General features: G+C 39.5%; 1 protein-coding gene across 7 annotated transcripts; it reads left to right on the top strand.

The window, feature by feature from the left end:
* Window positions 1-3,548: 3,548 nt before the first annotated feature.
* Window positions 3,549-15,287, top strand: rnf44 (ring finger protein 44). Of its 7 annotated transcripts, none has more exons than XM_026189439.1 (12): window positions 3,549-3,861; window positions 5,352-5,458; window positions 7,769-7,961; window positions 8,148-8,370; window positions 8,569-8,736; window positions 9,152-9,325; window positions 9,446-9,607; window positions 11,536-11,651; window positions 12,372-12,459; window positions 12,709-12,830; window positions 12,915-13,014; window positions 13,109-15,287. In XM_026189439.1, exons 3-12 carry the CDS (start codon window positions 7,855-7,857, stop codon window positions 13,169-13,171), a joined length of 1,323 nt encoding a protein of 440 aa, XP_026045224.1. In that variant the 5' UTR covers window positions 3,549-3,861; window positions 5,352-5,458; window positions 7,769-7,854; the 3' UTR covers window positions 13,172-15,287. The 7 variants fall into 7 exon arrangements, with proteins under 7 accessions (XP_026045224.1, XP_026045243.1, XP_026045216.1 ...); XM_026189431.1 differs by lacking the exon at window positions 3,549-3,861 and adding an exon at window positions 3,881-5,083; XM_026189458.1 differs by lacking the exon at window positions 5,352-5,458.
* The last annotated feature ends 232 nt before the right edge of the window (window positions 15,288-15,519 follow it).

Here is a 15,519-nt window from a genome sequence, read left to right as displayed (position 1 = left end):
AAATACTTGGTTTGCTTTGAGCTAAATGATAATGCCAGTGACAATAGTGATGCTAAAAATGCTAATGCTAAGCAGGTATTGTCTTCGTCATATTATTACATGGTGTTAGTTTTGTGGTAGCTTAAAGGTTCACAAAGTTTATCCTGTATGCCACAAGAGTGGCTAAGCCAAATCTGGTAGAAAAGAAACACTTTGCATTTTTATTTTTTTACAGAAAACATAAATGTCAGCCTCTTGATAGTGTCACAGGAAGTCAGCGGACAGTCAGCAGAGGCTGAAAAAGAATCAGTCCTCCAGGAGCTGTTCTCAATAGATATAAATGTGAAGATTTATTTTATGATGAAGAAAAATGTGTGGAACTCTTCATTTAAGCAAACGTGTAGTCAAACGATGATATGCAGAAAAAAATAGAGCAATATTATAATTCACAGGCTGACATAAAGTGATTAAGACAAGATACTGGCGACAAAGAATTTGTTCCAAGACTCTTATCCAGTTCGACTTTGGTTTATGACCTACAGCATTTAACACAGCACTGCCACTCCCTGAGCAGCAATAGAAATATATGAATGGGCGGTAACAGAATAAAACTCTTCCTTAGCAATTCCAGTAAACAGAAACATAATTTTTTTTAAAGAAAAAAGAGTGATCTCAGGGTTACGCAAACTGTTGAACCCACACAGTCCAATACTGAGAAGATAAATGTTGATAAACTAGATCATGATTTAAGGCATATGATTGTGTAACAAAATGGACAAGAGAATGACTGAATTCCAAAACAAACAAAAAAATCGATTTGCAGTGACAGGTTTCTAGGAAATTATATGAGTATTGATAAAAATTGGACAAATCAGCCCTTTCTTCTCACCTAATTTGATACCTTCCTTGTTGGATGAATGGTGTCCTATTTTTCCCCCCACATTTTTCTGACTTCTCGTTTCCTCGTTTCCTCAAGAAACAAGATCAATGTACCACAGTTTGTTTTATTTGATTTTATTGTGTATGTTTTTAATAACTTTACTTTTTAAAAATGGAATAAGACAAATTGTGATTTCAGGGTATTGGACAAAAAACACTTGGGTACAAACAAAAAAACAAGATAGGTACAGATGTGAGTGTGTGTGTGTGTTTTTAAGGATTTTTATTGTAATTGCAACATATTTTCACATCTGGTGCAACCAAATTTTACATTCAGGTCCTGGGAATATATCGTCTGGGGGGACTCTGAGAATACTGTGAGAATTGCTGGAATTAATGCAATAGGGAGGGAAAGAAAAAATGTGAATGAAAAATTCAAATTCAAAAAGACACTGGGAAAAGACATATGAGTTATCTGGAAGTCCGGCCCAGGTTGGCAGGTTGTTGTGATAAAGAAATAGCCAGAGCACTGGACGTCAAGGTCAGCCAGCAGTGTTGTTCTGTGGTTAATAGGTGGGATTTCTCCCCTGTTTTGTCTTTTTAAACCATTGATTAAGAGCTCTGAGTCACAAAAACATGATCAGAGGCAGCCAAACCAAACGGGAACAACAGGCTACACAAGCCTCATGCTCAGTGTAAAATAGTCCCTCTAGTGGCTCATAGTTACAAAGTGAAAGGGTTCCTCTTTCCACAGATGGAGTCATAAATTGAGTAAATATTAATACAACTTTTGATCCCTGTGCAATACTTGGCAGTTCTGAATCATGTGCTTTCATAACAACCCTGCACATGCTTTAAAACATAGTACTATATATATATATATAAATATATATATCTGATTTCATGCTATTTAGTTCCTACATCAAGCCACCCTTCATTTATTTATATTTTCCTTCCCAGAAGCCAGACGTTTTTGATAGTTTTTTAAAATGGTCTTGAGCAATAAGTTCCCAAAGGTTTATTAAGGTCTTTCAAACATTTCCATGGGCATTGGCTGATTTTCACTTAGTCCAGTACTTCTTTTTGACAATTTTCAATAATTTTGTTTTTATTTGTTTGTTTGTTAAGCCAATTTATAGTATAAAATAGTCAAAGAACTCAAAGAATGAACTAGTGTTGTGCCTACATGTGTAGACATATTTCTTCCCTAGTTCAGTAACAGCACTAGGGAAGAAATAGGTGTCTGTTATGCATTGCAGACAATGTGTACAGAGGAGGTCAGGAGATAGGTGTTTTCACCTTGTTGGTACAAGCATTTGGAAGATTCCCAAAGACCTATTAGCTTCGGGTCATCTCCTAACTTCAGCAGGACATGAAAGTCATTTCTTTAAAACATTGGGGGAAAATCCAGCAGAGAACTGATACAGAACCTCAGAGATGGATTTGAACCCTCTGTTGATCAATCTACTGTTCACTGAAGCCTCATCAGAAATACTGTCAGTAGAAGGGTGGCTGTCAAGAAGCCATTGTTAAGGGAGGGAAGCAAGGGGAAAAAAAGCTCATGTATGCCTTCTTACACAAGAACTGGACAGACATAGGTGCTAACAGGTCTTATGGACTGATGAATCCTAATTTGTATTTTATTTATTCAAATCATCATTAATATGTACAAAGGAGATCAGGAGAGTGTCTACAGCCACTTTTAAAACACAGATCATGGTTCAATATTGTCAGATTGAGAGCAGCCTTATTTGTCAGCATGGCAATGATCCCAAACACACTCTCACTGCACTAAAATGGTAAATGGCCTGCATTTGTATAGCGCTTTTCTAGTCCCTAAGGACCCCAAAGCGCTTCACACTACATTCAGTCATTCACCCATTCACACACTGGCGATGGCAAGCTACATTGTAGCCACAGCTGCCCTGGGGCGCACTGACAGAGGCGAGGCTGCCGGACACTGGCGCCACCGGGCCCTCTGACCACCACCAGTAGGCAAACACGGGGTTAGTATCTTGCCCAAGGATATTTGGCATGCAGCCAGGAGGCAGCCTGGGATCGAACCACCGACCTTCTGATTAGTGGCTAAAAGCATAACTGGATAGAAAAACACACAGTGAACCACTACTATTCGACTACTAAAGGATATTACTATTAAGACAGTTCAGGCTGCATTGAAGCGTAAAGATGGTCAAACTAAATACTGACTCTCAAAAGTGTTAGAATTGTACAAACTCTGTTTTTGCCTTATAACCTGTATTTTCATGTGTTTGCACCTTTCGATAAATCGCTTCACCTATTTTCATTTTGCTAGGAAAATATAAGATGGGTGAGTCAAGACTTTTGCAAAATGCTGTACATAATGAACAACTTTTTGTACATTATATACAAAAAGTTATTCCATACTACTTCTCTAGGCAATTTTGCTTGCCCCAGGCTAAGATGTCTTAGGTTATGTAAAAACTGAAGGATAGAGTTAATTAGATATCTTAAGTAACTAATTAACCTTTTTCAGTAAGATGATGAAGATGTCTTTCCCCCCTTTTCGCACAAATCCCAGAAGGCAAATAAAACACTTTATGTAGGGAAACTATGAACTTCCTAGTCAGACTGGCACACTTTTTTCTGTCCATTACGGTAAAAATGGCAGCGCGCCGTGTGCTCTCTGCTCTTGAAATACGCAAAAATGGGGGTGTAACAGGGAACTGCAGAAAGTCAAAACAGACACGGGGCTGGACTGCCACTTCCAAAACGAAAAGGTGGCTCCAACGGAATCAGTCTCGACCGCTGAGAAGCCACAAATGCGCACAATATATACACAGAACTTGCCGATAATGTGAGAGTGTAATGTTTAGCACCTTTTTTTTTAATAGCAGTGGTGAAATCCACGGAATGTTCCACACGGGAACAGCTGACCACAGGATGCCGCACTTAGCCTAACGAGATGTGAACATTACAAGGGAAATATCAGTCATAACTAGATGGTTGCATATTAACAATCAGGTAACGACACATCTCCTCTTCTTATTGCTTTCAAATTTGAAGATTTGCGCTGCTTTTTTTTTAACGGGAGATGGTTAGACGGCTTATTGGGGCTGTCATCCTGCTCAACCTCCAGCCCCTCCTTGTTTTGCTGCTACCGAGTGCGATGTTGTAATGTTTACATTTAGTCTATGCTGCATACGGCCACTGCACTCTCCAGTCAGCTTTGCATAGGTGCACCCTTCGAATGCATGCAAAATGTCAGAAATGCTCCGGTACTGTGCCTTGAAGCACCCAAAACGCCCTGTATTATTTACTATTCTTACAGGACAAATTGGGCCTAATAGGTAGCCTGTGAGCCCATTTAAGCTTGGTAATCTTAAAGTGCAGCATCACGTAAAATGTTTTGCAGCTGTATTCAGTCGCCAACAGAAACATAAAATCCCTTATTATGTCTGACTTGATCATGCAAGTGCAATATTACATAACCGGCTGGGTAGTCTACAGTAGGACATGGTGGCCTCCAATGAGAATCAAAACAGACTGTGTGCAACAGTGCTGTTGTTGAGTTCAAAAAGTGTGCTCTACAAACAAAAACAAAACAAACAAAAAAATTAGTAGACTAAGTTTGATTGTAATTTGATTCTAAATATTCAATCATTTTTAAGTGAGGAAAAGTGAGAAAAGTGGAAAACTGACGTATGTAAATTAGTGTTTCTTACTACTTGAGTAAGATAAATAAATAAATAAAAATAAGAATAAAAGTCAGCAATACGCATTGACAAATAATAGCAGGTCGATGCATGTACCGAATATTGCTGAATTATTGCGAATGCATTATTGAATGAGCAACTTGTGGAGGTCGAGATGGGGTTTCTGTATTTACTGGTGGGTAGCTTAACAAATAGAAATGAATACATCATAGTTTTTAGTCAATCTATATGTAAAAATCTTTGAAAGTATAGTGTAAAACCTCAAAATTGCACTTAATTGTAACACTTAATTGAATGTTTCCGGTCATCTGCACTACTTTCCCTGCGACCCCTCCGGCGGCGTTTTGTTTATAAGCTACAAGTAAGAAGCGCGGCTGCTTGTTTTGATACATTGTAGCTAAGACTGTCAGGATGTCTGCCGTCTGTGTTTGTTGAATGCTGATTGGCCGCTCGGCGAAGGAGGCGTGGTTTCGCCATAACAATGCATTTCAAGGAACATACACGCGCCAAGGAATGTTTTCTGTCTTATGGTAGCTAACGTTGTCTTTGTTACACAATTAACGGTATTTCCTGCTCAGGTAAACGCTCCGGTTAACCGACGGGCCATTTTAGCGGCTTCTGGGGAGAGACGGACTCCTTATGCAGTTGTTAAAAGCGTGTGCTAGCTGGCTAACTTTAGCAAGCTAATAGCAGCTTCGTCGGGCTCAGTGTCAAAAAAGCTGTCGAACAGAGAAGATTGAAAGTCCGTTAACGTTGGGTTTTGTTTTTTGTTTTTTGCCGATGGTGGTGGTCGTTTAGAGGCAGTTACGTGCAAGGATAACTTGATGGGACACGACATTTCGAAGGCTGAAACACCTGACATCTCCCTTTCTCGTCGAACAAGCAGACTAGCTAAAAAAAAAAAAGTAAGATATGGGCAGTGTGTTGTGACCAAACTCATTGCTGAATAATACTTGTGTCTGTCTGTGGTGTAGAATTGTTATGTGGATTTAGATGTGCAGTTGTAATAATATCTATCCAAATCTTGTAATAGCATGCTAGCTAACAAACGTTATTTGCAGCAGCTGCATCATTGGACAAAGCGTTAGCCTAGCTCGTCTAAAGTTAGCTGTTCTCCTTCAGCAGGGGACATCTGATTTGCCCTGGTTATAAGGAACTGGCGGATGCCCCGATATCATTGTTTCTCATCTTGCAGCAATGCGTGTAAGGCTTTTACCTAATGTCGTTGTGAAATTATGTTGTGGTGCAGTGGCCTCACAAGCTGCACAGTAGCGAGCTTACCCGCTTACCTACCACATCTTTTGTTGTTGCTTTGTCTTATGAGCACATGGCTTTCCATGTTTTTGTTCATGCACGCTGCAGCGACCCCTGTTTATCAGCACCCACAATGTAATCGCATCAGTTACACCACCGCTTGCACATTCCTTAGCTGTTGATATTGCATTATTGTAGTTTAACTCAAGTCATGTCCACGTATAATACAGACAATGCAGTAAAGTCGGAATAAAGTAGTGTATATTATCGACCTGGCTTTTTAAACAATTCATTATTAGTGGCAATACCGCTGGATGTAATTATCCAGTTCCTGTTAGTCCAGTTAGGCACCTGTAACTAGCAACATGATGTGTTTGTTACATTTTCATATCTCGGAGTAGGCAACAGTAAGTGAAACAGACAGGAGGCCCCTCAGAGAAGAGGTGTAGTTTAGAATTTACTATTTTATACAGATTTTATTTATTTATTTTTTAGCTCAAGTGATATTTATTCGATAATGTATAAATGAGTTATAGAAATTGTCAGTTTTAGTTTACAGCCCGGTAGCAAATTAAAGGGGAAGGGGGAAAAGGAAAGGAACCTTGAGCCTTACTTTAAATGAAAGGGATCTGAGCATTCTGATATGATTTTTTTTTTTCCCCTTTGGCTCTGCTTGTTCACTTGGAAGGTAGGGCTGCTGAAAATCAATATAAAGTTGTTCAGAATAATATCTTTTATCCTGGGATGAAACCTTGTTGGTCAGATGGCAGTGCCTGCGAAAGCATAGGACAGTTCTAGGTATTTTTTTAAAAAGTGGCTAACAATCCAAATTTAAAGTCATACATTGATGTCATTAAGTTGGAAATTAATGAGGAAAAATAATTTGGTGTGTGTGTGAGGACAACATACTGATTTATTTAGCATCAAGAATGACTGTCAGTGAAATTGATGATTACTTTTGCACCTCCTCACACAACACTGTGTTTGTGTGTGTTACATTTGCTATTAACTGGTGGAATCTGTTGTGTAGGTTTATCTGGCCTTGCAAATTAAAGATGAATTTTCTTGACAAAAAGAGGGTAAAATACTTTTTTGTGGGTTGTGGGCTTTCTTATCTACCAAAGGCCCATTTTGAGTCTGGAAAAGCACTGTTCTATTGTGCTGCCAACCTGACAATGGCCACATCCAATAGGCACAAGGATCACTGAATGGTTTGAGTATGAAAATGATATGACTCATAAGCTTTGGCCTTTGCAAACACTAGATCTCGACACAGTGAATGCGTGTTACACAGCTCTCTCACTAAAATCATCAAAACACCAGATGAGGGAAAATCTTTTGGAGGAATGGTTTTCCATTAATCTATTTGTTTCAGGGACTTGTAGAATGGTCACCAAAGGTGCACGTGGTGGCCCAACACCCTGCTATGTTGGCTTTCCCTTTAAATTTAGCACTTAAATAAAGGGAGCTGCGGTGAATATACTTTAGCTCCTTTTTCATAAATTCTGAGTCCTGAATGAGGTCATTAAAACAAAGCAGTGAGATATGGGCCTAGGAGCAATTAAATCCTCTTGTGCCTTAGTAAAACATGAAGTTACAGACACTTTCTTAAGTCACATATCTTGTTATGTTGCTTGTATTATGAAATTTACAGGTTAGTTCATAAAAATGCTCTTGTTTCATATTTAATCTAACCAAAACAGTGTGCAGATAGTGTCAGTGATCCTGTTATCAGCCTTCTTTTTTGATCCAATTTGGGTTAAGATCCTGGAAATCTTTGTGAATCTTACATAGAGGGTCCTTTTAAAAAGGTTAATATTCGTTTTATTTTCTACCCATAAACTTCACTTATCATTGGTGCATGCTCAGTTAATAGACACAGCAATAAGCACTGCAGCATAATCATGATTATTAACGTGACAGTTGGCATTTTTGTTGTTGGTGTTTTTTTTTCTTTGCAGGGTTAAGACAATCAGAGGCAACATACAAGTGCCTCCACTGTACGATTTCCTTTCCCAGAGCGTGACTCGTCTGCACGACGTCACCAATGCGACCATGGGAAATAGCAGTAAATAGGCTGCCACCAACAGCCCCCTTAAACCCGAGGAGGTTCCTTGGAGAGCCCTGCAACGCCCCAGTGCACCTCAGGAGAAGGTAAACTCTCAGCCCTGTCTTTCCTTCCAGGATTGTTGTTTTGAGTTATTTTTGAAGTATAGTTTTGCATCAAGCATGTCAAATGGTTTCTAGAACAATTTCAGACCATATACCTTCATACAATGTACTCAGTGTTTGTAGCAATCACTTGTTGTTGTTTTGTTTTTTCCCTATATGGACATATAGCCCACCAATAAGACGCCAGTGGGGGAGACGAGACAGACCTGTACTGCACACTTCGCCGGTCCAGGATGAGAACTTCCATCATCTGCTTTTCTCCCAACACCACCAACAGGTTCCTTTAGATGAGTCCAGACAGTACAGCCACACCAGCACAGCACCACGCATGCTTCACCCTGCTGCTCACCTGCCCCAGCAGAGCCCCATCATGGTGGATCTACATGACCAGGTAACAGTGAGAGTAACTTGTTTCTACCATTTGTTAAATGTGTTAAGCTGTGCTATCTAACTGGATGTATTCACAGTAATATATTATTTTAAGTCTCTTGTGGGTTAATATGTAATAAATGTTTTTTAACAGACAGACATCTGTTTTTTTTTTTTTTGTTTTGCCTCATCTTGCCCCCTTACTTTGTTCCCTTAAAAGATGCACCAGGGATCGGTTCCTATATCATACACTGTTACGACGGTGACGACCCACGGATTTCCCATGCACACCGGGCAGCCCCTTCCAGGGTGCAACACTCAGCAGCTCCCAGCATGCTCGGTAATGTTCAGCGGACAGCTCTCTCTGCTCTGCTGCCTTCCTCCTCCTGTGAGTTTGAAAAGGAAGAGCCCAAATGTCAGTGGCATCCATGTAGCACGCCATAACAGCCATGCAATCTGTCACTGTTCATGATTAGCAAACAAGCTTCTTGGATTTGTAAATTAGTGTTCATGTTAGCATAAAAATGAGTCAGGCAGTGTGAAATAAGATTTTTGGCATATTTAATTTTTTTTTTGTTGTTTTTTTTTAACTGTTATTAAGCAGACTGGTGTTGTGTTAGTAATGTCAGTGGTGTGGCTTTATGCAGCACATTGCTTCTATTCACTACACGCTTTCATTATAGCTGCATTATTGTGAATATAAGGAGCAAATTTGCTTTGGTTAAGTGGAGGCTTATTCAAAATACTGGGTTTGATTCTAAATTGACTTAAATGTTTGTTCTTGTGGTGTTTTCTCTCCTCAGCTCATACAGGCATGTACCATGCAGCATATACCGGTGTCTTATCAAGCCTTCCCACCCCTGATCTCCAGCGAACATTTTGTATTGCACCCAACCCCATCTGTACCACCCCACCAGCCACCGCACCTTACTCCTTTGAGCCAGTTTGTCCCTTTACAGCCTCAGCACCCACGCATGGTGAGTACTGCACTGTATATTTTTGTTCTATAATAAAAATCTAGAAAAAGAGAGAATATTGTCGCTTGTTGGTCAGTCTGCATGCTTAACCCGATGCTGACCTTTTCTGTCTCCTGGCAGCCTCTACAGAGGGTAGACAATGAAGTTGACCTAAGAGGGGACCAGCACCCATTAGGCACCTTCTCCTACCCTCCCTCTCATCACCCACCAGCGCTGCCTCCTTCTTTGCCCCTTCAGTATCTTCCTCAAGAGCCTCTGCATCAGGAGCTTCCCTTTGGAGTGGTAAGACAGCCTGTGACTCGCACAGTTAAACAGATTAACAACTGGAGCTCTATTTTTCAGGGAACTAACATTAATGTTAGCTTTACTGCTGCAAAAAGTTGGATGAGTCCTTCCAATGTTACAGTTACATTGTCTTGATTGAACGTTATGTACTTTTTGCCTTTACCAGCTATATTTATATTTATAAGTCAAGGTAAAGTCAGTAGTTGGTAAATGCGTGTATTCCAATTGAGTTAGAACTAACTTGTCTGTTTAGAAAAACTTTTTTCCCACTTTGAAAATATGAATCCACTGAATGATCTCCTAGTTTTTGACATGCCCTGGTGGTTTTGGGTTGAGCAGAGAGCATGGAAAGCGTCTCAAATTCACACGCCAGTGTGCTCTAATCTGAGTAGGCGCATACACACTGATGCATTTAAGTATGCCAGAAGCTTTACAGAAGATTAAGATTTTTGAGGTGTGAAATTGAAGTTAGAAATCTAAAGTACCGTAGTAATACTTATATTGGTTACAATGTGTTCATGTAAATATGAAATAACAGACACATTGTGTTCATATTTACAAAGTAAGAGTCTGAACTGAAACAATCCTTTTTGAGTTTTTGAAATACTGAACACATTTTTGCACAAATTTGTAAATTGTATTTTCTGTAGGTCTTTCAAAGCTGCTCCTTTTTCACTCGTTTTCAGTCCATTCCTTGTACCTGACTATTTTCAGATGAGTTTTTTTTTTTTTTTTTTTTTTGACCTATGAAACATTAAAGCATAAGGAAAATACCTAACTCAATACACATAATAGAAAACTTGGCAAAGAACCAATTTTAAATTTTATCTTTAGCTATTTTGTTACTAGCAGCTTGTCGCAGAATGAAAACACAGTTTGACAGGCATAAAATAGCACTTGTGCCAACAAGATGCAAAGAGCTATTAGTTGAACATTTGGCATTTCTTGACATGTTGTCCAGTGTGTCCTTAAAAATTAAGGGCAATTGGAGGACAAAAAAAGTGTCATGCCTAAAAAACTATCTGCAGCAGATGAACAGGATAAGTTGTGTCCTTAAGAAATAGGGAAAAGCAAAGAACAGACACTTGAGAGACGCATCTGGCCCTTCAGTTGATCCATCTACATAAGCGTCATCAGAAATGGTGTCAGTGGAAGGATGGCTGTCAAGAAGCCATTCTTAAGGAAGCGAAATGGGGAGAAAAAACAGAGGTATGCCAAATTACACAAGAACTGGACTGAAAATCAGTGGCAACAGGTCTTATGGAGTGAACCCAAATTTGAAAGATTTGGTATAATACGTACACGGAGGTCAGAAGAGTAGCAGTACAGTGTCTACATCAATCTGTAGAACACAGTGGAAGCCCTGTTGTCATTTGGAGCAGCATTTGAGCCTGTGATGTTGGTAATCTTGTTAACTGATGGAATTATGAACAGAGAAAAGTACTGTCAGATATTAACTCACCATATGCACTGTAACTACAAACAAATATTGACTTTCAAGCCTGTTAGAATTGTACAAACTTTTTTTTTCAGCATATGTTTGCGCATTTTCCTAGTGAAATATAACGAAATGGGGTGTAGCTCAAGCATTTTGCACTGTATAGTAATTCATGTGATTCACGTTTGTGACTGGTATGAGAACAATTTCTCTGAATAATCAGCAGTTTTAGGCACATTACTTGCAAATTGTAATAATTGGCTCCCTATTTATTTAACATAGAAAATGTAATATTATTACTGTGCTTAAAAGTAGCTGGTCACATTCTGTTCCAGCTGTTTCAAATGTTGCTTTACATCAACTTCAAAGCATGAAAATTAATTTCTGTAAAATATTAATACTGAATTTACTGTCATTTGAAGGTAAAATGGAAGAAAAGGTACAACTTTAAACACTGAATTGTTTGACACTGTGTGTCTTTCTGCAGCCATATCCACACATGCTGCCCCGGCGAATGAGTGGACAGAGATACCGGTTGCAGCAGCCTCTCCCCCCACCTCCCCCTCCCCCATCTTACTACCCAGGCTTCCTCCCTTACTTCCTGTGAGTATCTGCAGGAAAAGCACACCTCTTGATGAAATATAGCAGTTTTAATCATATACTTTTTTTCAATAAAAACTGCCTGATTACACTGATTTTAGTGCATGGGCTTGATGATTGACTGCAGCTACATCAGGGTTAAAGGGGACATGAAATGCTACACATATAAAGGAGCCCTGCTCTCAAAAACTAACATAGATGCAACTCTGTGAAGCTGGATTTCAGAAACAAGTACTTAAAGTTATAAAAACATGTTTAGCGCCATCTTCTGTCAGTTTGGAGTGTGAAGTCATGTGGTTGGTTGTGGATTAATAGACTTACATTCGTTTATATTAGCGAACTAGTGACAGATTTGATAACTCAGAGGAAACTAGCGACACTATTAGTAAAAGTCAGCTGGCTCTGGCTGCAACAATGTGTTTTAGGATATACTGTCCATGTTCACCCACTTACTCTTTAGCTGTAAGTGGCTCTACATTGTTTGGCTAGCTGCACTCAAACAGGAATATGTTTAGTGTTTCATATCCTTTTTAAATTTATGCAGATATTGATGATGATAATGACTTTTGAATCTCTGCTGTCTAAAAATAAATGGAGGTTCAATGTAGCTGCCACTCAGTGCTAGTATTTGCACGGCATGTGCTGCCTTTTGACAAGGAGAAATTATGTGTTTGGGTTCAGTTCTTTCTTACACCTGTTGTCTCTGTGTGTTTGCATGCTCAGGTCAATGCTTCCTGTGCCTCCAACAGCAGTGGGCCCAGCCATCAGTTTAGACCTGGATGTGGATGATGTGGAGATGGAGAACTATGAAGTTAGTGAATTTGTTAATCGCTCATTTGTCACATGTAAACTTGTTTCCACGCTGAATTGACATTACATACCAAAGGGTTGCAGTAATACAAATGCATCATAGCGCTCATTGTTCTTGAATTCTGACTTCATGTACAAGTGCTGAAAAACACCTATAAAATACAATTCTCATTTCTATATGTGGATCAAAAACCTAGAAGGAACACCAAAAACATCAACATAATTTCCCTCTCTCTCTCTCTCTTCTTAGGCATTACTGAATCTGGCAGAGAGGTTGGGTGAAGCAAAACCACGAGGACTCACAAAAGCAGATATAGAGCAACTTCCGTCCTATAGATTCAACTCAGAGAATCATCTATCTGAACAAACGCTGTAAGATAATCTCTCACTTTTCAGTAGGATTCAGTAAGTGTAGATTGGCTTAATGATACTAACCAGTCCCCTCCATCCCTTCAGGTGTGTTGTGTGCTTTAGTGACTTTGAGTGTAGGCAGCTACTTCGTGTATTACCGTGTAACCACGAATTCCACGCCAAGTGTGTGGACAAGTGGTTAAAGGTAAGCGGATGTCTGCTTAAACCTTTAAAAAGCATATTTTTAGCACTTTGTTTAGAAGACTTTGTCTTTACACTGAGTGTTGTTTGGCTTTCAGACCAATCGCACTTGTCCTATTTGCCGAGCCGATGCCTCGGACGTACACCGGGAGGTGGAGTGAGAACTGTCTCTGAGTGCTGAACTGGAAAGCTGCACACACCAGAGTCTGCCCCAAAGCTGGGGACACCTGCCCCTGCGTCCTCCAGTAATTATTGCTTACCAACCCACTACTCCTGCCCCTTCCTAAATAAAAAGCAATCCAGGATTGTTTCTGGAGCCTGTTGTACCTCTGCTGTGCTTCATCACCCGAGTCACATGAAACCCACTGCCTATCGCAGCCTATAGCCAGAGATCTGGGATCGCCAGCCAGTTCTTTCTCTGCCCCCTCGTTGCAGATTCCAAAGATTTTTCCCTGCAATGCATTATTTGCTGCTTTTGTTTACAGGGTTTCTTTTAAATTTGGTGGATTTGGTTGGGGCGTTTGTGAAAAGTGGGGGTCCTGCTTTGGAAGAGGTGAGTCGGAAGCCTGGATAATGATGGCTGGACACCGTGTGCAATTAGCAGAAAAATAATAGGAGTACTTCAACATGGGTATCTGTGTTTGGAGGCGACACCTAACCATCATAGATGCATGTTTGTGTAGGTGTTGGGCAAAGTGACTTGTTAATAATGTATGTTCTGCAATAATGTATTGATCCTTTTAACGGTTTTATCCATTATTTGTTTTTAGGGTTGTTTTTTTGTTTGTTTGTTTTTATTTTAGTTTTTTTGCCGATGCTATTGTGAAAGTGTGACTTGCTGTGGTTCAGTGCAGATTCTGTTAAGCCTGAGGTTTATGGACTGCAACCATGGGGTATCCTCTACCCCAGATAATCCACTCTGGAACACGGATCTGTACAAAAAGCAGTCGTAGATTAATGGACTGCGTCTTTTCGAGGTCATCCGGCATAACTGCACAAGTGCTTCATCCACCCTCCACGTCAGCATTGTTCCTCTGGCAAAGTGTGTACGCGTGTGTGCATATTGTGCGTGTATGTTTGTCCTGTTCACAGAGCCAATGCATTGTGTAACCACTGGATACAGGGCAGCATGCTAGGATTTGCATGAACTGTTGATTCAGACTAGCAATATTTTAATCAAGCATTGCCACCAAAATTATCAAATTTTAAAGAAATAGAAAAGACAAAGAAGCATACTAAATGAATTGCTTGCTTGTTCAGAAAGCGCCATGAGAGAAGACTTAGCATGTGAATACACCATGGCTGTGTATTTAAAGTATGGGAGTACTCTTCTGAGGGGTATGCTGATGCCATAGTGCTCTGGAGACCTGTGCAGAAAGCAATATGTGCAGTGAGTGGCGAGTTTTAAATGAACATTTTTCTTCCCCTTTTAGGAAGACTGGGCTTTTTATTTCATTGTTTGTGAGCCAAATCCTATATACATATATAGCCTACTGTTGAAGATTTCAGATCTGCCTTTTTATGACCTTGACAAGCACAAACCTGTTACTAATCCTGAAAATACTATGTCATTTCCACTTGTTTTGAAAGTATGCCGTTTTATTTCCTTTTTTTAAGGTTTATTTATTGGTTTTACGTTCTAGAGAAAATGCATTGAAGAAAACAGTTAGAGCACTAACAATGTTTGTGTAAGTGTTATAATCTGGTAACTCGGTCAGGTCATTGTCTTAGGCCATGGTAATGGTGTTTGTAAAAGAGCCAACTGTATGTATAGCTTCAGTGTGAATGCTTTTAGATAAACGTTTGAAGACAGAAGAATGTTGACAAAACCTTGTAGAAGTCACTGATGACACTCCACCAGCTCTACAGTGATCAGAGCGGGCTTCAAATGACACGGAGCTGGAGTGTTCAGTAGTGTAGAAACACTGTTTGACTTCTAGTTCCCTTCTTGCGTTGATGCTAAAAAAAGAAAACAGGATCTATTAGGGGTGGGAGGGAAAAGAGCAACATATGAACTTTTGCTTTTAATTCTCTCTTGCCTCCTAACTGCCCCACTAAGCACTAACAGGCGGTTGTAACCTTTGCTTTTATGTGTAAAGGGATCTTGCCTTTTTTTTTTTCCTTTTAATTTTGTTTCTTACGTGAATGTGAGTCGTTGATGTGTGCCACCTTCAAGAGAAAAAAAGCCATTTAATGAGTTAAACCCACAGCTTTGAGAATTAACCTATGTGTACATATCTATTCGCTGGCATATATTGTAAGTTTAAAAAAAAAAAATCACTCAGGGCCTCTCGGTATATAAAAATAAAGGAGAACAGTCCATTTCAGATGGAAAGGATGCCATGAAAAGGGTATATCTGAATTTAGTTTGGTCATTTTCCTCAGACCATAAATAATTTAATGTAATCAATTATAATATTCAGTTTTGTCTGAAATAGTAGATATTACATCATTTAAAGACAGGCATGCAAGAAAAAAAGATCAGTAAATATGTTAATAATATTCACTG

This window comes from Astatotilapia calliptera, chromosome 2, assembly GCF_900246225.1.
Source record: "Astatotilapia calliptera chromosome 2, fAstCal1.2, whole genome shotgun sequence".
Lineage (NCBI taxonomy): Eukaryota > Metazoa > Chordata > Actinopteri > Cichliformes > Cichlidae > Astatotilapia > Astatotilapia calliptera.
This window is presented reverse-complemented; position numbering and strand designations above follow the sequence as displayed.

Excerpts from the sequence above, each read along its gene's own strand:
- rnf44 (XM_026189458.1), top strand. The coding sequence starts at position 7,855 with ATGCGACCATGGGAAATAGCAGTAAATAGGCTGCCACCAACAGCCCCC. Across the intron at positions 7,962-8,147 it reads CCAGTGCACCTCAGGAGAAG|CCCACCAATAAGACGCCAGT; the intron begins GTAAACTCTCAG and ends ATGGACATATAG. Across the intron at positions 8,371-8,568 it reads TGGTGGATCTACATGACCAG|ATGCACCAGGGATCGGTTCC; the intron begins GTAACAGTGAGA and ends TTCCCTTAAAAG.